Source organism: Pungitius pungitius, chromosome 9, assembly GCF_949316345.1.
Source record: "Pungitius pungitius chromosome 9, fPunPun2.1, whole genome shotgun sequence".
Lineage (NCBI taxonomy): Eukaryota > Metazoa > Chordata > Actinopteri > Perciformes > Gasterosteidae > Pungitius > Pungitius pungitius.
The window spans coordinates 832,002-858,601 of record NC_084908.1 but is presented as its reverse complement, the minus strand read 5'-3'; the positions used below and the strand labels follow the sequence as shown (position 1 = coordinate 858,601).

The following is a 26,600-nucleotide window of genomic DNA, read 5'->3' as shown; positions in this document are numbered from 1 at the left end:
GTGTGTGTGTGTGGTCCCACGGGTGTGTATTTGCACTCAGACCTAACTGACCTCTCGTGTTGTTTATGAGTCCTTAATTCATCCCAGAGGCCTCTGATAGCTGAGCTCTGAGACTGTTCGGGGTGGGTAAGTGCTTGTGTGTGTGTGTGTGTAGAATAGTAGGGTTCTCCAGAGCATCCATCTGGACAGAAGTAGGTTCATTGTTGTGACACCCCCAGCGTGGTGCTGTCTGGGGAGGAGGACACCCCTCTGCACCTCCCTCACGGCGCGGCGCATGATGCGATGGGACGGATGTGTCTGTGTGTGACGTCCACGTCTGTGTTGACGAGCTTCAAGCTGAGGTGGGACTCTCGACGGAAAGAACAAGGGGGGGTAGGGGGGGGGGGGGCGACTCGAAGAAGCACGCAGATAGAAAAGATAGCATCACAGGAACAAAAGCTTCTCACCAACTTGGCGCTCAGAACGCAGACAAACAAATCCAGTCAAAGACGACTGATGATGACAAAACGACACTGAATGTGGCCGTTGTGTTTTTATTAAAGTCGCCTTTAAACGAATGTCATTTGGCTTCAGTTGTGGTTCCTCACTTTAAGGGTTGGATTTCTTTTGGCTGTCAGTTTAATACAGAAGTTTGTATGTGCTTTCTGGAGTGTTAAGGGTGACTAAATTAATCTGAAATATTGCAAAATAACTTAAAAACGTGTATTTGCCATTAATCTTTGGTTGATAATGTCTAAACAATTAGTTTGTTTTCCTGAATTGATCGAATTAACAATACTGCATACTGTAGCATGTTAAAAATAAGCATTTTTTTCTTCCATACAGTTGAAGTGTGAACTACAAACCGTACATTTAATGGCAACACATGAGCGAATTAACACCACAGCACTCGACTCCATGCAACACAAGTCACATCCCCACAAGCTTGAGACACGCAGGTCACAGGATTGGTCATATGCTTTTTATTGTTCATATCAGGAACATTGCGAAATGGAAGTGCTGTAACACAATCACTCAGGGCAGCACATGATTACAGGAGTGCAAATGCTTGAAAACAGAAAGGATCCTCATGACTTCACCTCATGTCCCTGATGTGTCACAAACAGTATTTACAGGAGCTCATTACGATACAAATGTGGGGAAACAACGTGATACAGGTTCACTGTAAGGACATTGAAGGTTAGTGGTTAGAAGCTAGTTCCACATCTGCACCACATCTTCTGACCTCTCACGGGAACGTTAGCACACAACGTCCTGATTTGCATTTTATGTTTTGCATCCAAGGGTGTAAATACGGTGAAGGCACACTGGCTGCTCACATGCACACAAAGTATCCTGGAGCGCCCGTGCTCGCCCTGCAGCACAGACGCCTCGTGGCGGCCGGCTGCGGCAGGTTGGCGCCGACGTGGGACGCTAAATGTTGAGAGGGCATCTGGGGGCGCGTCAGAGCAACGGCAGACCTAAAGCTCACCTGCTCACACGGAGGAGGACAGCGGAGCAGCCGCTTTAAAAACTCATCCTTACGCATCAAAGTCTGTTCTGTTTTTTCTCTGTGGCCCAACACCGAGTGGAAAACCACCGTTTTAAAGAATGCTGTCAGGTTACACAAGTTTACACTGTAAACAAAATACATCCCACATTCAAGGGGGCTTTTCTCTGTACTTTCCGAATGGATATTCTTTGAAATACAGCTTCTTGGACAAAGCGCTTCCTCTGGGTTTGTTTGCCATGCAGATATCACGGGGGTTAAGGGTCATTGTGCTCGCTCTTCACGACTCTTGAGCCTCGTTTGGATCGTTGTCCTCACTGTCACATAAGTGCATTTAGTCAATCTTTGCCATAAATGAGTCACGACTTTGCTGATTGAAAGGTTCACGCGTGCATTTAAACTCGGATATTGGAACATCTGGAATGAAGATTTCAAATAAGGCCCCAGTGACTGTATTTCAGCTTAATTCTCCACCTTTAGGGGAGGAAAAAGGGGAAAATGAGTGCGGATGGATTATGTTAAACTTAAAAACTGTTTTGAGGAATGACGCAAATTGTGATGAACAAACATGAAAGATGAGCTTCCGTTTCTTAAAATACAGCTTTATTTGTGAATTTACACTGATTAGCAATACATCTAAAAGCAACTCCATTAGATAACCATTTATAGAAGATTTTCACAGGTCACAAAGTAGCTCGGCTCATTCTGGCACGCCAAAGCTAAACTTGTTTTGTTTTTTACAGAAAAAGGTGGATAAAGAGCATTTGTAAAGCAAATGTGAAGAAAATAACAAGGATCAAATGCACATTCAGTTCACCTGGGAGCGATTTGCTCATAAATGGTTGATTTAAAAAAATGAATTAAAAAAAGCCTGGCACCCAATGCAAACTAAAAGAAAAGGAGAAAAGGGAACTGCAGTAAACATGGAGGATGAAAATAAGAGGAGAGATTGTATGAAATGAGGAAAAGATGGTGCGTCAGTGTCGAGTCGTCCCCCCCCCCCCCCCCCCCCCACACACACACACACACATTGATATATGCATACATACACTGTAAGTATATATCAATGCACCTCCATTTCCAAACCTCCCATCTTTCTTCAGCTGTGTGACCTCAGCAGCTCTTTAGCCATTTTACACATGTGTCCCTAACCCCCCCCCCCCCCCCCCCTCAAATCCAATACTTCACATTGCTAGCTGGGATATTGGTATATCTGGTTAAACTGCCATGGGGTGGGGGGGGGGGGGGGGGGACCCATTACACTTTGGCTTTGCAGGGTTCAACTGTGGGTCATCAGACAGTTACAACACGATTGTATTTACTGGAGAAATTACAAGAGGGGAAGCTTTAGATGCTGCAATGAGTACCGGGATCAAATCATCATTTAAAATATGTGTGTGTGTGTGAAGAGGTGCGCGCACACACACACACACACACACACACACACACACACACACACACACACACACACACACACACACACACACACACACACACACACACACACACACACACACACACACACACACACACACACACACACACACACACACACACACACACACACACGACCTCCAGGAGGAAATAAGGGGAGAATGAAGCTGAGAACAGAGATGAAGGGACCCTGAGGGTGTCGATGCAGTCACTGGGGAGATTCAACAGCGTTCTCTTTTGGGCCCTTGAAGCCCGAGCAGGCGGACGCCAACGGCAACCTTTGTCTCATCATAAACAATAATGGAGGAAATGAAAAAAAATAATAATAATTTGAATATTGTTTTAAAAACAAAACACAGTAAACTAGAAATGTGCCACCGCTCCGCAACCCGTGACTCATTCCAGCTGGCGACCGCAGATATTTGGACCTGCTCCTCTGACACCACACTTCCTGTTCTGTAGAGGAGTGGAGATGATTTTCTCATGTGCGATTCCAATGAAAGACTTTCCTGCTTCATTCGACTCACTTTCGGGGTCCTGAACCTTCTCAGACTCCATGGCTTTGCTTTTATCAAGTGACTTCACAATCTCCTTCGGCGGTGAAACCACTTGCAGCTGAAATGGTTTGTTTACCACAAGAAAAGTGCAGCACAATAAAATAAAAAATATATATAGTTAAAAATCTATAGCCAACATTTCCAGTTTTCATATATCTGTGTTATAAGTAAATGTGTGTACTCTGCATGTTAAAATAGGATTTCTGCATTCAGGCATCACTAAAGAACAAAGTCAGCCATATAAATTCACTTTAGAGAAAACGTGCTCGACGCCTGCAATTCTTTGTAAGCTTACAAACGAGTACAAAACAGCGTGGATTAATACCAAATTTGTATTGAATAAAAAAAATAAAAGATCACATTTCATGAGATGACAAAGGACACAGTGAGGGGACGCTCTGCTGAGATGAGATTGCTTCTTGGTTTTTAGTTTGGCAACAACAACAACAACGAAGATGTGAAAATGCTACATAAATCATTTCAGCGAGTCAGCGTCTTTGCAATTACGTTAAACTATTTGTGATAAACCGCCAGCCTTCGTCCTCACTACGTTGTCCAGTTTCGCTGTTCTAGTTCAACCGAAATCAGCCAAAGAGAAAACCTGTCAATCAACGCCAAACGCTTGGCTCTCAATCCCGGGACCGGTTCTCCTGTGTGACGCCAGGCGCCATGTGACCTCTCGGTTTCCCTTTGGAGTCGTGCGGCCCGGATGTAAAAACAAAACCTAAAAACAAAGGGTTTCATTTTGAGCAGTTTAAGGACACCGGTGCCGTCGGATCAAATCGGACTTTGAAGCGTGAAGCGTGCAGAGAGGAGCCAGTTATTCAGGATCTAAAGCTTCTCAAGTGGCATCCAGGAGCCCTGTGAAAACCCCCCCCAGTCACCCCAAATCTGCTGCAGCTGTAAGCTGTGGCCCCACATGCCCCCCCCCTCTTCCAGCAGGAGAAACCTCTTCTTTTTTTTTTGTTGCTATGCTTGATAACCAATTTCTTTTTCTCTGCATCTGATCCGTTCTTCTGCCTTTTGCACATGAAAACCTTTTGTTAGAGATTTGGATAAAACGGTAACAACATAAAAGGACGCGGCGGACGAAGACAAAATAAAAACACAGACATGAAACACACGAGGAGGAGGAGGAGGCTCTTCCTGTCGCCTCTCAGGCCTCCGCCTTCTCTTTCTTCTTGTTCTTCTTCAGGAAGGACGGCGTGCGGAACTTCTTCTTCTTCTTGGCGCCGGGGGACTTGGAGGGCGAGCTCTCGGGATACAGCGCCGTCTCCTCGGTCTTCTTCTCGCCGCCGCGCACCGCCGCCTCCACGCTCTCGGCGCTGGTGGTCAGCCGGCTGACGCGCCGGCACAGCTCCCCCTCGTCGGCGGCGCCGTGGCCGTCTTTGCCGTTCATCAGGCCCGCGTGGTTGTCTGAGGGAGGAGACGTGAGACGGGGGGTTGGGTCGAGGACAGGCAGGGGGACAAGACGCGCTATGTACAGACGGCGCCCTCAAGTCCAAGGTTACCGATACGTAAGATTCAGAGCACTTTGAACACAATTCCCCCGCCTGCAGTGATGCATTTAACTCCCTGGTAACGTCTCCAAAGCGGGGGGTCCAAATAGGGGGTCTCTGCTCCGTCAGTTTGGGGGACCTTGGCAGACCCCTGCTGCACTGGACAGCTGTATATTTTATTATCAAGTGAGGCTTCGAGGTTCGTCCTGCACCAAACGCACTAATGCTATGAGATCTGTGCCTTCAATGCTTCTCCCAAAGAGACGTGGCGTCCTGGTGCTCTGCATGTAGTTCAAGCATGAAACTCCAATGTTGACAGAACCGGGCCGCAGGTGTCACATCTGTTTCTCCGCCCTGCAAACGCAGTTTATGGGGATGTAAAACATGTAAACAGAGATGACTTCTTCTGTTGTTTTTGCCCAAAGAAAACATGCAGCACTTGACCCGGGTTGACCTCATGGCAGCGGTCTTGGGAAGCGCGTTTCCCCAGAGACGATGTGCCGAGGCGAGTTAATTGTTCCTCATTGTGTGGTTTTGCATTTTTTTCTGTGCACGTCGGCTGCTGACAGGAAGTCGATTCCACCTGTGTCATTATTTACAACCTGTGAGGAGGCCGCGGTGATCTCTGCCTCCAACCTTTAACAGATAAGAGACCACGCCGTTCCCCACCAATCATGTGACACCGTAGCGCCGTTCACGCCGTTTAACACACACGCCAACGTCCCGGTGTGAACTCGATTCAACTCTTCTAGCTTGTGGTGCAATGGAGCACGACGCAAGGATGAAGGCTATTATTTACAAGCGATTATTTTAGATTCCGGAAATATGCATTTGATTTGTGACTGAAAAGCCCTCAGCTGTAACGCAGCAAGAAGAGATTCAAACGTTGGCTTCATCACGTGTTGCAACACCCAACATTGCATTTCTCGGAGGGGATTGGACATTATTGCAGACCTTCGAGTTTTCACAGGAAAAAAAAAATCATTAGTGGCGTCCAAATGCAGAGGACGGATCAGTAGTGGGGGGGCGGCGCATGCAGAATTCACAATCAATGTGGCCTCTCATGCGCACACACTCACACAGTCACCGACATGCAGCGAGGCGGTGGGCGATACCTTCTTTAGCCGGAGTGCTCTGCAGCGACTGGGTGAGAGACACAGACTGAGAGAGAGTGGAGCCGTCGTCAGAGGTTAGCTCGTGCTCTCCATCTGTGGGGGGGGGGGATTGCAGGGCGGTGTAGAGGATTGAAGTAGTGGGACGACAGCAGGGGTGAGTGGGATGAGAGGACGGTGGGGGCGGATTTGGTAGGAAGGGTCATGGGGGAGGGGGGGAGGGGGGGGGGGGGGGGTAGGTTTGAGAGATTAGTGGTAACACACATGTTAGAATCAGGCCATGCACAGCTGCTTTTCCACAAAAATTCCCCAAATCCTTGTTGGTTGTCTGTTTTTGTGCTGGTTTGGGGGGGGGGGGCACTGTAACGTTTGCTGCCTTAATGTCCCGCTGACAAACAGAGACACGTTCAATTTAAATACTTAAGAGTAATTGCTCAAGAGGAGCGTTTAACGTTTGTACACACAAACGATGTGAGTGCATTAGTACTAATAAACGCTATTCCCATTTCCCTTTGACACGTTCACTTGCACAGTCGGACTGCTGCGGCGTCTCATTCAGTCTGCACAGTGCCAACCTGTTCTCTGTCAAACGTTACACGCACAAAGACGAGGTCTGAGGTCACGGCATCGTTTTTAAACATACAAAGAGCTGCATGGGTCTCATTGCGTGGAAAATTACCGACTCCAATGCAACTGTTTCAACCTATATGCACATTTTATTCTCTTTACCTTTAATGTTAAGAAAAAGATCACGTTTTATGAAGCTAATACCTAGAGGGGACTGGACTCTACTAATTAGAGGGTAAATCTGTGTGTGTGTGTGTGTTATATAGGGCATATATGGGGCCATGACAGACGGTCTCCAGCTTGCATCCAGATTGGCCATCGGGGGATTTGTGGGCCTGTGGAGGCAACAGTGTCATAGCAACGGGCTCCGCTCATGTGGCGGGTGTGAAGACCTGCTGTCTGTCCGGTCTGCCGTCTTTTAGTCATACCGGCCTCTCGTGCGCGCACATGTGCACATACACACGCTCGCACGGTGCACGCACACGTTCGCCCCAACACGGCAGGATCCTGTGTGGAACGAGGACCAGGGGTCAACCCTCCCCCTCGCTATATGTTCACTATTGATCCCCTTCCCCCGCCTGTCTGAAAGACCGTGGGACAGCGGGATAATATGATTAGCATTGACAATACTGTGTGTGTGTGTGTGTGTGTGTGTGTTAACCCAGATGAAGGCAGCAGTGGAGCCTGCAGGGCGAGGCCCTCATGATAGAAGGTTCATGGGTGCGCGTCGATGTGCGAAACCCGAGGCGGTCACTCAGAACACGGGAGGGCGTCCGCCGCGGCGCCGCGGACCTTATTATTAACAACCAACCCGCAAACTCATCACACGCAGTGATCAATACGCGTGCAAAGGTTTTAAGGAGGAGGAGGAGGAGGAGGAGGGGAACAGATTTTCCAGATTTGTTTTAGAGCTCCGAATGAAATCTGCTCTTAGCCGCTTTTTAGCCGATTCGGAGCACTTGAAAACGTCACATGGTGCTCGTTAACAAGTTTAACTCAGCAGAACACGCTCACATCTGGCTTTTAGGGTCTCGTCTTTTCTGCAGTTGGAGGTCTTTAATGCGAGTGAGAGGGAGCACACTGACACGGGTTAAGAGAGAGGAATCTGCTCTGTTAGAGCTTCAGGTCAAATATGACAATTATATAACAACTATAAAACTAATATTGCTGCAATTGAATACTGGGAGATATTAACTGATATCTGTGATTGATCAACGTGAGCACACATCGTTTAAAGACAGCAAAACGCCCTGCAGCTCACTCTAATCCCGGGTAAAATCTCTTCCTGGGAGCTTTGAAGTTGTGGCTTTGCGTATTGATTATTGATTGATTAGTAATCTTGAAACGTGTCAAATGGGAGTTGTTAAATGAGCCTTCGGAGAGTTGCATGACTGTTTACTGCCCACACACATAGAACATTGAATGCAAGTCACTGTGTGTGTGTGTGTGTGTGTGTGTGTGTGTGTGTGTGTGTATCAGTGTGAGCAGTCCATATGTCTCGCAGTGGGACTGGACCCTCATGGATTGAGCGTGAAAGTATTCCAAAAACCCCCAAATCCACACACTTATGAACCAACACAAACACACAAGTCCATTAACTCATGAGTTTGCCTGTTTTCTCAAGTGTGTGTGTGTGTGTGTTAATGCGTGTGTGTGTACACGTGTGTGTATCGTACCACCGGGGCTTAGATGTCTCCTCTCCACGTTGGTGCAGTACTCCTGCATCTCCCTCTCGGCCTGCTCACTGAAGGGGTTAGGAGGCAAGGGAGCCATCTGCTCCTCCTCACTGGGCACGTACGGCTGGGGAGGAGACAGGGAGAGGGGTGATCACGGGAGCGCACACACACACACACACACACAGCTCATAAAAGATAAAAGTGCTGACCACATCACACAGAACTTGTATAATCACTGACCAATTAGTCTGCGAACCGAGATCTTTTTCACAGATTGTCGAAACATAAACATCAAGCACGACAGACACACTAATGCTGTTAACACTACATGGGCGCCGCCATACACATAAAAAAGAAAATGACACGTGTGCACAGACAACAGAGTCAACCACAGGAAACCAATGCAGTTTCGTCTTCTTTCGGAAATAAAGCGGGTGTCAATCTTAAAACGGCACATTAATGAACGCATGCAACATGACGCTCCAAACGGGCAGTAATGTGTCAAATAAAAAAACACCACGGTAACGACATGAACTGGAAAACATTTGCGGATATTTACCAGAACTTTTGTCTGCCCCGAATCCTTCAAGACAAGACGACCCACAGTCATCAACATCGAAAACATTCTCACCTCAACCTTTCTAATGTGTGCGTCACCTTCTATCTATTTATCCCCATAACTAAGTACCACTATCAGCCTCCTGACCAGGGGCTCCCAAAGGTTCTGCCTGGCCTCCACCTAGTGGACGAGAGGCGTCACTACTGTGGCTGTGCTGCCTGCTGCTGATGATGATGATGATGATGATGATGATGATGATGATGATGATGATGATGATGATGACGATGTGCTGAGGAAGGGGATTAACGCAGCGCCCACGCAGGTGTTTCCACTTGTGTCTAATCAGAAACACGTGGTGGGTCATTGCTCAATAACCATATATTATATTATATTATATATTGTTACTCTGCATATATTATTGTGTGTCATCTCCTGGACTGTCTCTATTCCGTTAATACTTTGAATTCTTTGACTAGGCACAAACTGAATAAATGAGTGGTTGGACCTGAAGGGGCGGGTGGGTTGTGTTTATATAAATATTATATATCTCCTTAGCTTTGGTGCCGGATAACCCGTAATCAGTTCAGGCTGTAACATAAAACTAATCTTCATTAATTGAGGTATTCAGTATTTATAGGTCCATATTGTTGCTCTTTGTGTAACGGGCCAACTGTAGACAACTTCCTTCTGCCTCAGTGAGTGAACAGAACTGATTGACATCAGGCCCAAAGCACAGCAAACACACTGAATTTAGAATTCTGTTGCCCAGAAAGACCAAAGCGGAAATGAAATCGTACCCGTCGCGGTTCATCAACGGGGATTCCTGCCAGGTGCTGAGAGCGCGGCCCTGACGACATCAGATCGAAGCGGTTCTGTTCTCGGATCTGCGATAGGACAACACACACACAGTGATGTCATCGCTGGGGGGACGAAAGCAACGCTGCCCTCGAGGGAGAGAAGAGCTGGACTCACTTTGTTCCTCTTCTGCAGCACCTCAGTGGGGTCCGTGTTGAGAGGGACGAACTGATTGGGGTCCTCGATGCGGATCGGGGTTCCCGTCTCCTCCGCCTTCATCCACTGCCGGAGGAAAGGAGGCGAGCACAGGTCAAAGATCAAAGCCAAATAACAAAAAGAACCAAGCACGCTACACATATGCAAATGATCTACTGTGAACATTCCATGTAATCCTATTTATAGTGAACTTACACACAGTGGCTTCCACCATCAGTACAAACCTAAAGCCCCTAAAGATACAGTAAGTGAAGAGCAATACCACATCACTGGACAAAACATGGCGGCTGAAGCTAAACCCCAGTGTAGTTCTGCGTTCCGCCTGTAGATGGCGCCCTGACACCAGGTGTCAAACACCTTCAGACTAATGTGACACCCAAACATAAAGAGCAAATGTGACTAGATAGAACCAGAATAGGACCTTTGGAAAGAGCTTTGTGTCAGTTCGGCTTCACACGTGCAGATATCAGCATACACACTAAAATGTCTCTGTTGCTTTCACACACACACACACACACACTTCTCACCGTGGTGGTCCGGCTGTTGTAGCGCTCCTCTCCGCCCTCCACGCTGACCTTGGTGTAGCTGTTGGGCGAGTTGAGCCAGCGCGTCTTCTCCCTCTGCTGCCGCTGCTGCAGGAACTTGAAGGGCATCCGCGTGGCGCTGCAGTCCCCGTCCTCCTCCAGCATGAAGGCCGTGACCGTGGCGGGGATCTCCACGTCGCTCTTGTGCCGGGGCTTCTCCCGGACGATGGGGTGCCTGTGCGTGTAGCCCGTCCTGTAGCCCTGCGGACCACATCAAACAGCTTGAGTCCTTTGGGCCGAGGCGACCCGGCTTTTTGTTTCTCCTCGCGGCGAACAAACGGGTTGAGGCCCCACGGGAAGTTAACTCATGCACATGTGTGTTTCTAGCATTTACTCCTCCGTCTCATTGTTGTAGCATCCTCTTTACCCCACCAGGGGGATCCCCGGTCCACGAGGATGGCCCGTGGCTTTTCCTTCCTGCATCCTTGGTCCAGCTGCCAGCTTCACAGCTCCAAGTCAAATGGAAGAAACGAACAGTGCTGTGACCCTGGGGGGGTTTCTCAGAGCCATTTGCCTCCATCCTTGTATTGCACCCCTCCCTCCCTCCCTCCGAACCCTCACACAGTCCGGCTGTTCCGGCGGATACGGGCCTGTGAGAGGGCTCACGCCCCCAGTACTGTGTCCAATTAAATGCGTCACCTCTATTCTCCCACAATGCACCGGGCCGTTACCCAGTCCCCCTGCAGTTCATTGCAATGAAACGGCAACTGTTGGGAAAATTCAAATGATGTCCTTAGTGGAGGGAGAGTTTGTGACTTTTGAAGTGATTTGTAGTGTTTTGGGGTGAACAGATGTTGAGGATCTGTGAAGCAGGATCTGGGTATCTTCCACAGATGTTTGTCACCTTAGACTATATGACTCGAAGCTCTAGAAGGACAGCTTTGGGTCAGCGTGACGGATGACTTGTATGTGTTTCAACGCTGCTCCATGCTCGCAAGCATTTAACAAACGTCCCGAATGATGGACTCACCAGGTTATCCAGCATCCTCATCAGGGCCTCAAACTCCATCTCGCCAAACTTCCACTTCTGGCTGGCACCCATGTTGACAGACCCGTCCTTGGCAACGGTGTGCACTTGTGATTTCAACTTGGCCGAGTCCAGCACTATCAGGTTGTCCACCCCGCCGGCACACGCCATGGCCTTCACCTGCAGCCACCGGGGAGGGAGGGAGGGGAGGGAGGGAGGGAGGTGTGAGACCGGATCGCTCGTGCAACACAAAAAAGACAAACATCCATCGCCATAACGAAGCCTCGTTTAGCCCTCAGTCTGAAGCTACCAAGCAGCATAGCGCACTGCACAGGACGTACAACCACTCACGTGGTAGGGGGATTTATTTATGGAAATTAAGCCGGGCTTTGCAGGATGGATTAATGTTTTCTTTTGCTGGCAATGGGGAGGGTCAATGGGGAGGGTCAATGGGGAGGGTTGGTCTGCCCGTTACAGTTAGCCGAAACCCCCCCCGCACGTGAACAAAGAGACACGCCAGAGAAACCGCCTCATTGGGATGTGTGTCAGAGCGAGTGATAACAATAAAATGTCAGACGGCTTTGATCCCAACGCTGTAATCATGTGACGCCCCTCTCGTCTTCGCCATCAAGGTTCATCTCTTTTTGTCTTTGCAGAAGATTTTAAACTAAATGTTATTTGACCACTAACAATGCTGTTTCATACAGTTGAATTGTGGAGGTTTTCGTTGAGTTGGTTGATTTTTAGGATTCGTAACTTGGGTCAGAATACGTTTGGGAAAGTGAAAATCAGCCGGTACTGATTTAATATGTGAAATGTATCATCGCCCCAGACTTCCAGAAATCCCTTTTGGCTTTCAGGCTGCATAAATAAAAGGAAGAACAACCCTTTTCTCCAAGTGCTGCCCTGGACAGGCATCAAAAACAACAACTCAGCTTGTTATTCCCTTCATCACTCCCAATGGAGTACCAGCCAACATGTACCACAAGGCAAGAGGATATGACTTATGGAGTGTTGCAAAAACAGTGAGTGGGGAAATGTAAAAATTGCTGTAGAAAGACCATATTTAGTGGTCAAAGCTACGGCCTGCTGGTCTAATACATGTGCAAGGGAGACTGAATGTGCAGCAGCAACTACCCAGTGTGTCTGTGTGTGTGTGTACCTGGATTTCACAGACATATTGGGCGGTGTACATGTAGGTAAAGGCCTCTTCGACGGTCTCCCCGAGAGCAACAACACCGTGATTCCTCAGCACCAAAACCTGGAAGACAGAACGATCCCAGGCAGCTTCATGAGGCACAGCGGAACGGTCACATGATCATCAGAGCTCCACAGGCGCCACAGTTAGCTCACTTTCTTTCCCAGTCATGGATTACCATGACCGGTACTAATGATTGAAATGATAGCCCCGCTCATAGAAAACAGAAAAGGGTTGATGCGATGCATTTTTAACCCATTTGTCAATTATATTTTTGTTCAACCAACCGTATCAATAAATGGGAAATTTACTTCCGCAATCAGAACCATTTGTCTGGCTAGTTGAACGAATACCTTGACATTTCTGAAATTACCCTCATAATTTAGCTTTTTCTTGCAAAAAAAAAAAGAAAAAAAGAGTGGCATCTTCTCATCAGTTTTAATTTTGTCAGCTATTTTTGATCTAGAGAAGATTCATTTTCTTCTTAGTCATGGGAAAACGTTGGAGCTATTCTCCCCACCTTGGCCGTGGGCCCCAGGGCCTTCTGCAGCTCTTTGCGGTCCTCCTGGTCGTCCAGGCTGCCCTGGTAGCTGTAGTAGGCGATCTCCCCCAGGATCAACGCCTCCTGGGAAATGGGCAGGATGCCGCACTTCATGGATGACACCTGCAGCGAGTGGGAGGAGGGGAGCGGACATTGAGGTTTCGCTGTCTGTGTGAAACGTCCATCTACACATGATCATTCCTTTCAGGTGTTGTAGAGTAGTGGTCAATCGGGAGCCTCTACGGGCCGTTGGATGACTTACAGCGGCCATGGCGGGGGTTTGCACATGTAGGATGCACCGGATGTCCGGGCGCATGGAGTAGATGGCGGCGTGGGGGCTGAAACCCGCCGGGTCGATCCTCAGGCTGGTGGAGCCCTGTTCCATCACATCCCCGAGGATGTTGACCTTCAACTGGGAAAACACAAGGAGAGGAGACGCTGAGTGCTCCATGGAGACAAATATTTGGTTTTCTGACCTGGAGCAGAGGAACTCAAACGTGAGCTGAACGAGCTTTTAATGGAACGTTGGCAGCAGCATCTCCTGGATGGCTCTCCTGGGGGGAGGTGCTCTGTTAAGCTAACCATGCCCAGATCAGTGTAATCAAATTAGCATGTGACATACATGTCCAGATCCACTCCATCACACACACACACACACACACACACACACACACACACACACACACACACACACACACACACACACACACACACACACACACAGAGCTGGTGACTCTGCAACGTAAACTTAGAAGACTGAAGTCAAAATCAATGAGGATCATGACAGAAATTGCATTATCAGCGATATCCTCCTCTCCAGGAAACGGATGGGAGCGTAATACAGTTGTGGAGTGGACATGGCGTCCTTTACTTTGACAACTTCATTACCAGCTGGTTAGCGCTTATTAGATTACACGGAACGAGAGACGAGCGATGGAGGGAGAGATTGAGGTGGAGACCTCTTCACATCTCCACAGTGAATGAGGATGGACAAGGGGACAAGGTCTCCCACTTAGACTTAATGACACACACCAGAACCAACCAGATGAATCCAAGTGTGTGTTATCATGACAGCAAAGGGCACCCTTCGTCATATCTGACGCTAATGAAATACACGTTAAAAAGGTCAGTCCAAACTGAAGTCTCATGTTTTTAGTGCGTGAGGAGTTATAAAGCAGAGGATGAACCGAGGGTGGAGTTCTGCAGGGAGAAAAGGGCTCTGTACTTTTCTCTGGTATTTTAGTGGCTGTTCTTTCAATCCCAAACTAACGCATTCGTTTTCCTTTTACATGCGTATATATATAAATATGCTGATATAGAAATACGTTGACACATTAAAACAGCAGGCCATCTCTACATCAACTCAAGCTGAAGATCCAGAAACACGTCCATGGGTGAAGCTCCGCCTTTTAACAGCCATATGGATGTTTGGATGGATGACCTTCTACTGACCCTTGACCCAGCACAGAAAGGTGAAATAACCATAATAACTACCGCCATCTTTGTCTCTCACACGCCGCTCTCAGGTGATCGAACATTGATCGTTTTGAGTCACGTGTTCAGTACAGTACGAGTTCACCGTGTTAAGTCCCGCCTCCTTTCAGTAACCCCCCACCCCTATTTCCCCCCCCCGGTGCTGTGAGGCGTTTCTGACAAACATAGCACTTCTAATTATAAAAAGATGCCAAAGGAGCCGTCAGAAGGAATCTGAAATGTGACTCGGTTGGATGGAAAGTACACGATGGGGGGGGTGTGGGCAGCTGGAACTCTTTAACCTCCTGACCTCATCATTAAATGAAGGTCAAGAAGAAGAAGAAGAAGAAGAAGAAGAAGAAGACGACGAAGACGAAGACGAAGACGAAGACGAAGACGAAGAAGAAGAAGAAGAAGAAGAAGAAGAAGAAGAAGAAGAAGAAGAGCTTTTTACAATAACGAGAGGCTGGAAAAATGTTTCAATATGAGCTATGAGATTAAGATTTCAGTTACAGTGAGAGCTGCATTGGTATACTGGGTATAGCGTTATCCATTACTCTCTACGCAGAGTTTCATTGCTCTTCTTCATTGCGTCATCGTGCCACACGCTACTACACAGGTGTGTTTACACAGGTGTTGGAGATAATGTGAGGTGGAGCACAACAAAGCAGAGAAAAACCTTTGAGTAAAGCCCCAAACATAATAAGGGAATTACGCGGGAGTTAGGTGGCTTTGCTGGAGACGTGCGTATAAATATTTCTCCTGAATAGCATCAAACGAATGTGTTGCTGCAGAGAAGGTCTGTGTTACAGTGCTTTAGTGTCGCATCTTATTTCACACATTATGTGTCAAACCAAGACAGAAATATACCGTCCACAAACACGACTTCCAATATGGAAACAAAGTTGCATTTGTCAACTATTTTTCAGGGTAATATTCATGATGAAACTAAATCATTGTACCCTCACAGCACACATATAGTATGTTGTATTATCTATCGTTTGAATCACTCCATTCCTTCTCATTTTGATGTATCAAACACTCGGGTGGAACCCAGAGGGAAAAAGAAGAGCAGGAGGAGAACAGAGACGGACGGAAAGGATGAAAATAGACATCTACAATTAGAGGGAACTCACATTTAGGGCAGGAGGTTGCACACAAGAGTATTACACATATTATAGAACATGTATTACCGCGGCACGCCCCACGCTAACCTGCTGTAAAGTGAAATCAGCTCAACTGTTTATGCAATTCTTCCTCCTTGTACACAATACTAGTTTAGAACTAAATGGCACAGAAATGTCGGGAAGCACCAACAGCTTCTCCTATTTCTTACCAGATTTGATGCGGATGCCTCAGCGAATGACAGCCCTCTGGGGATGATGAGGATGTGGTCTTGCTCCTTGCTGACTCGACACTGAGACAAGCGAGAATCAAATGGATGTAAATCTGACAACATCATTTGAAAATATAAATGTAATAATAAAGTGAAACGGGAATCATCATTTATTCAATCAACATTCAGAGCTGTGTCCAAAATATGTCTTTCACTTCTCTCCTGATGAGGGTCACGCCATTATAAATTCCTCACCGTGATGTAGGAGTTGGAGAGGTGGGCCCAGCTGAACAGGTCCACCAGTCTGTAGGTGCTGGCCAGTTTACAGCGCGTCAGCTTCTCGCCTTTGACCATGGTGGTGGATTCCACTCCGTACAAGTCGTTGATGGGAGTGACCATCCCCAGACCTAAACAACGGGAACATCCCGTTTAAAGGGAAATAACGGAATATTTGTCGAGGGAACACACTCACTTTCATCCCGTCATCCCTACGGCGACAGACGAAATGTTCCGCCAGGTTAACGACTTGGACTACGTGGAGGAACTGAGCCTGAGTTCCACATGAATGACACTGTAATAAAGTAATGTAAGCAGCCCTTCAAACAATACTAGGTTCACCGTCATTGCCTCTCTCATTAGGGGGTAACATCTTAAGAAATCGGCACTGAATTCCTGCATTGCGTTTGAGGTGTAATTTGGCATTAGTTGTGCATTCCAGCGCTGTGATTGGAAGCAGACTTCACATATGGGCAGAACTCTTAGATCAAAACCCAGAAAGGTATGCACAGCTCTTCCGGAGTCTGGGGCTGGGTCGTCTTTGGGTATTTGTGCCCCCGAGCACCCGACCTCACGTGGGAATGTGGATTTCCCGTATTTGCACCCTGTGAGCACTCACTGAGCGGGGAGGTGCTGAAGCCGCCCACCGAGGTCGACATGAAGAAGTCAGCGATCTGCCTGAGGGCCAGCAGGCCGCTGGTGTTGTTCCCGATCCGCTGCTGCTCCGTGATGAGACTCTCCAACTCCTCCTTGAAGGCCTGGAAGAGACGAGGCGAGAGGAGATGTGGTCAGGAAATATCCTAACTGTAATAGTATAACTAACGATATCTGAAAGGACGAGGATGATGGTGAGACTGATTTGAGTCGGTGGGAGATGAGAGAGCGGAGGATTAGAGGGATGAAAGGGTACAAACGTGTGGCAAAATTAACAGAGACAAGAAGGACTAACGAGGGAGACGTGTTAATCACGGATTAGACATTCCCCTCAGGTGTCAATCTGAATCGTCCTCAGAGGGCTCAATCCAGCTGGATGAGGAAGGGCCGGCTTCACAATGAGTCAGGAAGAAGATATACATACAGCTCACCCCACAACAAACTATGATTTTAGCATTTTATTGATTTCCATTGCATGTTCACCTTTAACTTTGTTTTTATGTATTTTATTATGTCTATGGTACTGGTTGAGGGGCTTTGCTATTGCGTACGTTTTGATCAATTTACTTCAGGGTTCAAATTGATCTATATATTTTGTATACAATCCCAATATCAGTAATGGGAATGAAGGTATAGCTTCAGAGTGAAAAAGACATTTCCTCAATGCGATCCACTGTTTCCCCCCCTCCCATTGAACAAGGGCCAAGCCCCCCCCCCCCCCAGGAAGTTTGGAATACTAAATACTTAGCACCGCTGATTCTGAACCCGAGCCAGAAATCCTTCGGTCCCTAGAGGCGAGGTTGCCCTGGCAACCAGCCCGATGCGGATGTCTGACAGTGGTCGGTCAGGTTTTTGTTTTCAGCTGCTGTTGTCGTTGTTGTGGTTTTGGGGCATTTCTGGTTTGATCAGTTTGAACAGTTCTGTTGCATTAACAGAAACAAGACCTAGACATGACAGTACTTATCACATGACTTAAGTAGAAGTTTTAAACTGACGGATGCTTATTTACACATCAAGTCTAAGCTTCTCTGTTATTTTAGCTCAGTTTTGGTCCCCACCTACTCTCTACCTCTCTCTTCAGCCGTTTAATTCTCCGTTATTTACCTGCTTTGTCTGCTGCAGGTTGCGTACAGTGGACCTTTGGAGCTTTTTGATGAAAACAGCTGTTTGCTGTGGCTGACCATGAGCCAAGTGCAACACAAATTTTGTAGGATAAGAACAACAAATTAGCTAAATAACCTCTCCAGAATCGACTTTTTTTTATTGTCCAGTCATTGGTCAGTGGACGGGAAATGTTTTGGAAGAAAGCCTATTAAAAAAGCTAAATAAGGATTTAAACACACACACACACACACACGCAGGCATCTGGTCTGCAATTTGTGGGTGTTTCCAAGAGGATTATGACGGCAGGGATTTTATTCTCATCATCTAAACAGATTAATTCTGGTGCCTACAGAAGATCCTAGCATTCATATTCTGGAGCCCCCGCCCCCCCCTCAAACCCCCCCCCCCACATCTGCAGCACAAACAAAACACATCTGTGAAGTGGGTGTTTTTTAGCTGCTTTGCGGTGACACTTAAACTAACGACACTCGCAATTCAACCCGGAGAACCTTCAAAGCAACATGACATCATTGCAGCCTCTGGAGGGGAAACAAAGGCCAAAGTATTCAGGTGGCAGAAAATCAGCGACAGGCAAGCGGGTCTGAAATCAAACAAATGTGATCCTATCAGAGAAATAAGGACAGCTTATTTGCTCCCAAATGGCAAACGTTAAGCTTGCAAACAGCGGCCTCGCCAGACTTCTCCAGGAGACAATAGAAACCCGAACTACGACAGGAAGATTGCAGCCTTTCGAGAGTTTGTGTCCTTTTCTCTCGGTCTGTTATTGTAGCAGGTGACGCTTTTATTGTCGCGTGTCCCGCTGTGGGAAAGGAAGGCAGTTATTTCTGTGTTGGAGCGGTGCCAATCCTGCACGCAGGTGCCTGCACACTCATCAAAAGAAGAGACAGTTTCAACATGACCTCACATGCATTCCACGTGTCCTCGTGTGAAATGAAACTATTTCAGTTGAACTGACTCAAATTAGCAGCGTATGATAAAAACGTCACTCACAAGTAGCGTGTGTCAGACGGAGCCTAATCTTTTCTTTATCTGGATGCCTTGGAGGCCTTTCCTGAAGTGGGTTAGGATTAACAAAAACTGCGTCTCAGTTCAACTTGAGAAACACAGCGACCTGTATTTTTTCAGGCTCCTTGGCGATTACATCCAAGTTTAAACTTTGTTAACTGGCTGAACAATTTAAAGTAATCTCAATGGATTTCAAATACCGTGACAGCTAAAGACATCCATGTAAAGACAGAACAAAAGGTAAAAACATCCATTATCCATCCAGTAACTTCAGCCTCAGCCTCCCTGTTCATGTCACAATGCGGTTTGTTAAGCTGCGAATGGGACCTTGTCACAGGGTTAGAGAGCCACTGATTTCCCCTGTAACCCCAGTTTGCTCCAGGGAAACTGGTACCCAACCCCAGCTGGTCTACCTGGACCGAAAATGCTTCCTATATGTCCACTCAGGATATTGGCCAAGCACCATTTTGGTAGCACTGCTGATTTTTGCAAATTTTGAATTTGTGCTACACTCCTTTACTGTATGAAGCTTATAGGGATAATTCTAATGCACAGCAACACAAAGCCAGGGATTACTGTCCCATGTAAAACTGAGGGCGGTTGTGCCTGATATAAATTTCATTTATATATTTTTTAATCTCAAAGTGCTACATAGCAATAAGCATCACATCCACAGCAACAAGATAAAAGTAAAGAGAATTAGAATAGGCCCTCTAACCAATACTTAATTAAAAGCTTTTAAAAAAAGATTTGCTTTAAGATTACGTTTAAAAGCATCTGCAGTCTGCGGGCCCTAAGGTGATCTGGGAGGGTGTTCCACAGACTCGGAGCAGCAGATGACACCCGTGCTGCAGAGCTTAGTTCTGGGGGCTTGGAGGGTGTCAGTGTTTGCAGAGTTCACTGTTACATGTGGATTGTTAACATCACGGTCAATACCCATTCCACTTAATCAGGTCAGCACCGCAACGGATACCGACCGGGCGTCCCTAGTTCCTCCAATCAGGTTGGTCATGTGGTCCGTCGCATGCGTTTGTGAGAGTGAGCCGCCGCCTGACCTCGGCTCATCGTGGACTCTGCTGCTGCAAAAGTGCCATTTCAATGCAAATCTTATTTTTTCAGTAACACGTGCACGTGCACGTTTTTTCGCCTATCCTTTTAAAGTTGCATACGAGAGTTCATTTGGACCTGGTAACGTTTCAGTATATTAACCTCTAATCCCGAAGGAACAGCTCCACCTTCTGACTTTTTGGACTGCAAAAGCGGTCACGTCAACCCCGTTCCCATCCCAGGGAGGAGCTTAACCGAAGGATTGAACACAAACAATGAAATATCAGGATTTAACAGCCGTGACATCACGAGACTCACATTCGTGGCCCAAATCTGGATCCCAGCCCTTGAAAAGCATCGCTCAGTGTGCCTCACAAACCACCTCAAGGCAAGTGGTAATCCTTGCATGTCATTCGAAACACTGCAAAATAATATACTGAAAAACATTCAGCTTCTTTCTAAAAAGTAAACACTGCTGCATGAATGAGGCGGTGGATGAATGTCAGCTGACTGTTTATTCAGTCCCGCCTGATCTATATCGGTCCGACTTTAAATACAACCTGCAATCCGAGCGCTACAACCATGTAATCTGGAGCCGCCACCGGTTCCATAACACTGGAATCAAAACAAACAGAGCGAGAGAGAGAGAGAGAGAGAGCGCCGGCTGTTGATGTTGTTTCTTGTAGCTGAATACGAGAAAGCCACAGAGAAAAATACGCCATGGGAGAGAGCGCACGTGAGCACGAGCAGCTGGTGACGCACACTTGTTGTTGCACACTTGAACACGAGCAAACCGCCCACGTGAGATCCCATCGTCAACAGTGAGGAGCACTTCGGTCCCGGAGCCGCCTGGAGTCAATAGAGCAGAGTAAATGATCCTAATACTGTGTGGGCCGGGCTGGGAGACAAAGGGGGCTCGTGGTAAATCCTCTGTTCAAGGTGAAGTACCAACAAGACAACAAGACAACAATGAGCTTAACTCTGCTCATGGGTGAGTTGATCTACATAGGACGGCAAATATTGAGTGATGGGAGGTTTGGGGCAACCGGACCTCCAGGGAAAGGGACAATCGGACCACAACCCGCGCTGGCTGACATATGCTCACTGAACGGTGAGCCTGAGCGAGGGCGTGGTCACCGGGGGGGGGGCACGACAGGGGCGCGGCGCCTTTGATTTTTGAGGCCGGTGTCGCAACGTTTAACACGAGCGCGCGCGATGGCGCAACGCCGTTTTTTTTGGAAATCGCTTGATTGGGGAATCGTAACTGACAGCAGAGAAAAGGGGAAGCGATCACGCGCACCAACACCCCCGCAGGGTGAAGAGGTCTTGCCCCGTCGGGGGTTCGCCTGAAGTGATCATGGAAACAGAACCTGCGTGTTCTGTGTGTTCCTCCTCCTCCATAGACTCCATAGAGACCCCACAGGCCCACTATGGACCAGTCAGCTTTGGCCTCAGCAGGTACCGTTACAGGTTCTTCTTCTTCAACCACTGTAAGAAGCTTTCCATCACAACCCTTGTCCTCTGAACGCCGCCCCCCCCCCGTGAGAGATTCCATGCATTTCCCCTGCTTTGGAGAGAAAGCAGTTGGTGGACTTACAGGGCTCTGCAGGATCTGCGTGACGCGCTTCTTCTGCTCCAGGACGTTAAAGTCCTGCCGGAGGTCGGGTGACATGTTCCTGGCCCTCAGGTACTCTGGATCGTTGACGTCGACGCGGTCGAAGTAGCGCTCCTTTGCCCCGGCGCTCGGCGGGGGAGGCGTGGTCACCACCTCCTGGTGGCCGTGGGCGCTCATGCCTGCTTCGCCTCGCTCGCTCGCTGCGTGGTGCCGCTACGACTCCCGCCTGAGGAGAAGAGACAAGATTATTTCATTTATAGGTATTCCATTTTAAATGTAATATTTACTCCATACTCAGATGTGAGCCCGAGGACTCAAACCAAAGTCATTTACAACAAGGTGCTATGCAAACGATCACAATGCAAAGCAGATATGCTTCTAGAACACAACATGCAAAACGGAACACGTTTGCCACTGACTAATGTCTATTATTATCCGTTTTCATTCATTTGCCGCCTCATTTCTGCTGAATAACCACCAATCCAAAACCCAGCACATCATCAGGGCGCTGAGCGGGGTTCATCGGTTCACTGCAGCACGTGGTCGGGTCCAGAGAGCGTCCGGCGACGCGCACAAGTGGGGGCGTGAGCGGCTTTGTTTGATCGTCGAGGCCTCGGCCGGCGAGGTGCTTCGCTCTCAGGTCAGCTGGCAAAACATCAAGCACTCTGCCGGATGCAGGAACAAGAGTGACCCCTAAAGCCCTTTGGTGTCCCGCCAAAAGGGACATGGCCAAATAAAACAAAAGAAAATACATTTGAAGCCATGACCAGGCTCGTGCCGTGTGTGAATGAGCATTTTAGAGGAAACAGGATTTCTTCTGATTTAAGCACATTGAGCGTCAATGTGGGACCATCACCAAGTGAAAAAGATCGATTATTCACCTTTTTCTGATACATACTTACTTTACTTAGTTACTATACAAGAGATCAAATGGACAACAAGTTTGAAATACAAAGACGACTTCGCTGGAATAGAAAGGCCACACACACATATTACTGCATTTTCCAGGACGCCTTGCAACAAGGCTGCTGTTGCTGCAGGAGGGATAAGCTGGTGCTGTTTGAGGGAGAGGTGGGGCTTAAGGGAGCTCTAACAGATGGTGTATTGGCTTGAAGAGGGGAGGAATGAGGGAATGAAAGAGTGGGGGAGAGATAGAGAGAGAGAGAGGGACTTTAAGAAAAGGAATCGCGCTGCTTTCTGGCTTTCAGAAGACTGGCGGTCCTCAGACCGCAGGAGGGTCAGGACGTCGTGGTTACTCCACCGGGACTCACACCTTCTCCCCTTTCCTCTGCACTCTGTCCGATGGGAAACAGGGGGATCCTCCAGGTGGTTTGGTCCGCACATGCCGCTAAGCTACTCACTCAGAATCCACTTTAGATTAGTGGAGTGACTCCGACAAACAGCAAAGTTAGAAACATCCCTCAAAATTGATCAACACGTGGCATGTTGCATGTAGCATGTGATGAAACCCACTGTGTTGACTTGACATTTACACTCGTTCTGCTGGACCAAGTCAAACATTCAAGAAAGCCATTCTACATGTATTTTCCAAATGATTGACGCCCATTGCTCTGACCCCGCTATAACTACACCAATGCTGCACACAGAGCAGTCAGGTGTCCAATGCCTTGCTCAAGGACAAGCAACGTGTACTGGAGATGTTTCAGCAGCTCACGCCCTCTAGTAGGACACTGTTGTGCTGGTGGATCCGCAGAGAATCGCAGCGAGGCCTCTCGCTCGCCGCCGGATCGCACTACCACAGCTGTGCTTCTCACGATTAAAGCCGCCCCCCCAATAGTCCTCTTTAGAGGAAAGCAGCTGCACAGGGAAGAGTTACGTAACCCCCGATATTGAATTCGTCCTCCCTCTCGCCCTGCACGCGGCGGGTCGGGAGGAAACCGCCGCCGGGCGGCTGGGTGATGGCGGGTGAAAGAAGAAAGACCTCTCAGCTTTGAACCGTTTACCTCATTGAACGCGCTCACGTTATTCAAGGCGTCTAATCGCTCCTAAATCCACGAGTCCCGGAGCTCAGAGACCCATCTGAGGAGGAAGGACCCTGAAATGTGCTGAATGAGTGGAATTCTTACCGTAGAATGCAACAGCTGTAGCCGCACCAAAATAAAGTGACACCCCCCTCCCTTTACCCGCACCCACACACTCTGTCGCAAGGCCGACTACAGCGGGCCTCAGCATGAGCCCCCCCCCAACGCCAGGCCCCTCTCAATAGATCACGAATCCTCTCGGCCCGTTCACACTGGTTGGGAGGATTGGGAGCAGAGGGGGGGGGAGGGGGTGTTAGATTAATTGAGCACACTCAGAAAACGGAGTAAGAGTGACACCTGATCGGTCACATGACGGCTCCAACGTTTACACCTCGAAAACCCCTCATCCAGGGAGACGCAGCGGTTCCAACATTCCAGAGGCAACTGCCCTTTAAAAGACATCACAGCGCTGCACTGTGATTGATTTAAGCTCCATTAGTGTGTGGCCCTAGACTACCACCATACTCGTGACCTTTATTGCCCCCCCCCACCTCATCTCTCAGCTATGCATGGACATTCTCCTCTTCAACATTTCTTCATGAAGACTTTCCCGTCCAAAAACAATTACTTTAAGAGTGCTACATCACTGCTATCGACCCAAACATGCTCCACACGTCCTTTTTTTAAATTATCATTATTATTGTTTTGTATTATTATTATTATTATCATCACTATCTTACCAACAGTCCAAACCCCAAATACATTCGGTTTATTTCCAGGTATGACAAAGAAAAGCTAAATCCTTACATTTGAGAGGCAGCCAACTTTTACCCATAAATTGGCCAAAATCTAAAAAAAATGAAAAAGAATATTTAACCCGTCGAAACAGTTGCAGTTGTCCGTATTCATTTGACATTTGGCACGGACAACGCTCTGCGTCTCCACCTCTCTGTCGGGTCCGGTCCCATCGCTCTGGTCTCCTGGTGTTAAAATGAATGTTCTGTCCAGAAGGATTGTGTTCAACCCGCCTGGAGCATGCGAAAAGATCACAGTAATGTGAGCAGTCAACACCGGCTTACACACACACAAACACACCTCTTATCTTTATCATGCCTGGGGAGGGGGGGGGGGGGGGAACTTGGCTGTGGGGCTGCTTGTGTCTCCGTCACCAAAAATAGACAAAAACAGACCCGCGTTACGACCCCAACGGCAACAATACCAGGAAAGAATCTGTACGTCGGCTCATGACATCCAAACGCAGCGTAGGAACCTGAACAAACAGCCCAAAAACACAGTGTGTCCCAACACGCCTGCATGGCACAACCAGCAGTGAACCAGGAGGACGCTGTGTGTGTGTGTGTGTGTGTCAAGCAGCTTACAGCCTATGCAGCAGCTTTACTATGGAGACACAACTCTCCGAAACCTTATTGTGGAGAAACACACACAAAAACAAGCTGACTCTGAGTCCCTTTACTGCTGATCGAGGGTGTGTCCCCCACCTTAACATGCAACCTCTGATCTTCTTCACCCCGCCGCTAATCTTCTCTAGTGCTCACTCACTGCAATGGTTAACAGGGCAGGAGAGTGTGTGGGCGTGCGTGTGTGTGTGTGTGTGTGCGCCCGCCTGCAGCCGCGAGAACATGGAATTCCCCTAAAAACGACACGTCGGGTTTTAGGGGCCTGGGAGCTTGAGTCATGCTTTCGGAAAGCGTGTGTGAACACAACAACACAAGACAGACTCTGGGTCTTTTTCAAGAAAGGTAAATCCAGAACCTCGGTGCCGTGACACCAGAAACCCGCCCATAAACAAACAAGCCGAGCCCCACCGACCTTGTGTCTGCTGCCCGCTCAGTGAATGGGACGCTTCAGGCCGTAGTAGCGAGCAGCTGGGCCCAAACACATGTCTCTGTTTTCCTCCGCTGCCTGCAGTCTGCGCTCAGATTCCAACACTGAGTCCCAGGCAGGAGCCGGGGCAAAGGTGGGGGGGGAGGGGGGGGGCAGAGAGAGAGAAAAAGAGCGGGATATGGACGACCGAAAGTGAGATCCGAGCTGCAATCGGCGCGCCTGTCCGACCAGAAGGTCCAAAACCGGAGGCTCCTTGGTTCTCCCAGAATCCCGCAGTCTGTGCTCCTCGGCTTCCCCGGCGTTTATCACAGAGACGCCTCAACAGCTGTGGGTGTGTGTGTGAGAGGATGTGTGTGTGCCCTCTGCGACTGAGGGTGTGTGTGTGTGTGTGGAAAAGAAGCTAAGGGCACCACGTGATGCTGGCTTAATCCCCCGCCCACCGGCTAGAGACACACAAACACATTCAGGCCAACACACACACACACACAGGCTGCTCGACCAATCAGAGCTCAGGTTCACACAGACTAATCACACCACTCCCTCCTCCCTTGCCTTCTCTCTCTCTCTTCTTTTTTATTCTCTGATCCATTCTCTCCCTCTCCCCCTCTCTCTCTCCCTCTCTCTCCCTCTCCCTCTCCCTCTCCCTCTCTCTCCCTCCCTCCCTCCCTCCCTCATTCTTCGCTCTCCGACTCTTCCTCCACCTTCCTCTCTTTTCATATCCCTCATTCACCCTCCCTGCCACCCGGTGGCCGCACCAAAGGTCAGTGTTTACGAGTCTGGCGCGGCGGCGTAACTGGGGCCACACAACCTGCTGCAGCCTCAGCAGCCGCTCCTCCTCAGAACCGGCACCACGTCTGCATCTGAGGTGGACACGGCCTCCTCCTGCGGCGACACACACCAGGCGACTGGTATTCCTGCTGATGTCAGCTCAAACCTGCAGCTGTGTCATTATGACGCTGTCCATGACGCTATAGTGTTACTATACCGTGAGGATGAACTAATTGGTTTGCAATACGAATGCTGAAATGAGAGTAAGAAAAAAAAAAAA

The 26,600-nt window shown here is 48.3% G+C and overlaps 1 protein-coding gene across 5 annotated transcripts in view; it reads right to left on the bottom strand.

Moving 5' to 3' along the window:
* Nucleotides 1–947: 947 nt before the first annotated feature.
* Nucleotides 948–26,600, bottom strand: part of add3a (adducin 3 (gamma) a) — a 41,396-nt gene continuing 15,743 nt past the window's right edge. The window contains exons 1-16 of one of the 5 annotated variants that reach the window (XM_037470859.2): nt 25,538–25,944; nt 21,708–21,951; nt 16,899–17,037; nt 16,259–16,410; nt 16,004–16,084; nt 13,457–13,606; nt 13,174–13,317; nt 12,618–12,716; nt 11,459–11,635; nt 10,432–10,689; nt 9,866–9,970; nt 9,691–9,777; nt 8,894–8,917; nt 8,335–8,458; nt 6,095–6,187; nt 948–4,896 (exon numbers count right to left, since the gene is read on the bottom strand). In XM_037470859.2, the coding sequence (XP_037326756.2) occupies nt 4,637–4,896; nt 6,095–6,187; nt 8,335–8,458; nt 8,894–8,917; nt 9,691–9,777; nt 9,866–9,970; nt 10,432–10,689; nt 11,459–11,635; nt 12,618–12,716; nt 13,174–13,317; nt 13,457–13,606; nt 16,004–16,084; nt 16,259–16,410; nt 16,899–17,037; nt 21,708–21,902 (2,088 nt within the window). In that variant the 5' untranslated portion in view covers nt 21,903–21,951; nt 25,538–25,944 and the 3' untranslated portion in view covers nt 948–4,636. Of the gene's footprint in view, nt 4,897–6,094; nt 6,188–8,334; nt 8,459–8,893; nt 8,918–9,690; nt 9,778–9,865; nt 9,971–10,431; nt 10,690–11,458; nt 11,636–12,617; nt 12,717–13,173; nt 13,318–13,456; nt 13,607–16,003; nt 16,085–16,258; nt 16,411–16,898; nt 17,038–21,707; nt 21,952–25,537; nt 25,945–26,600 lie in introns of those variants that run through there. The other 4 variants (XM_037470858.2, XM_037470862.2, XM_037470861.2 and 1 more) reach the window with 4 other exon arrangements.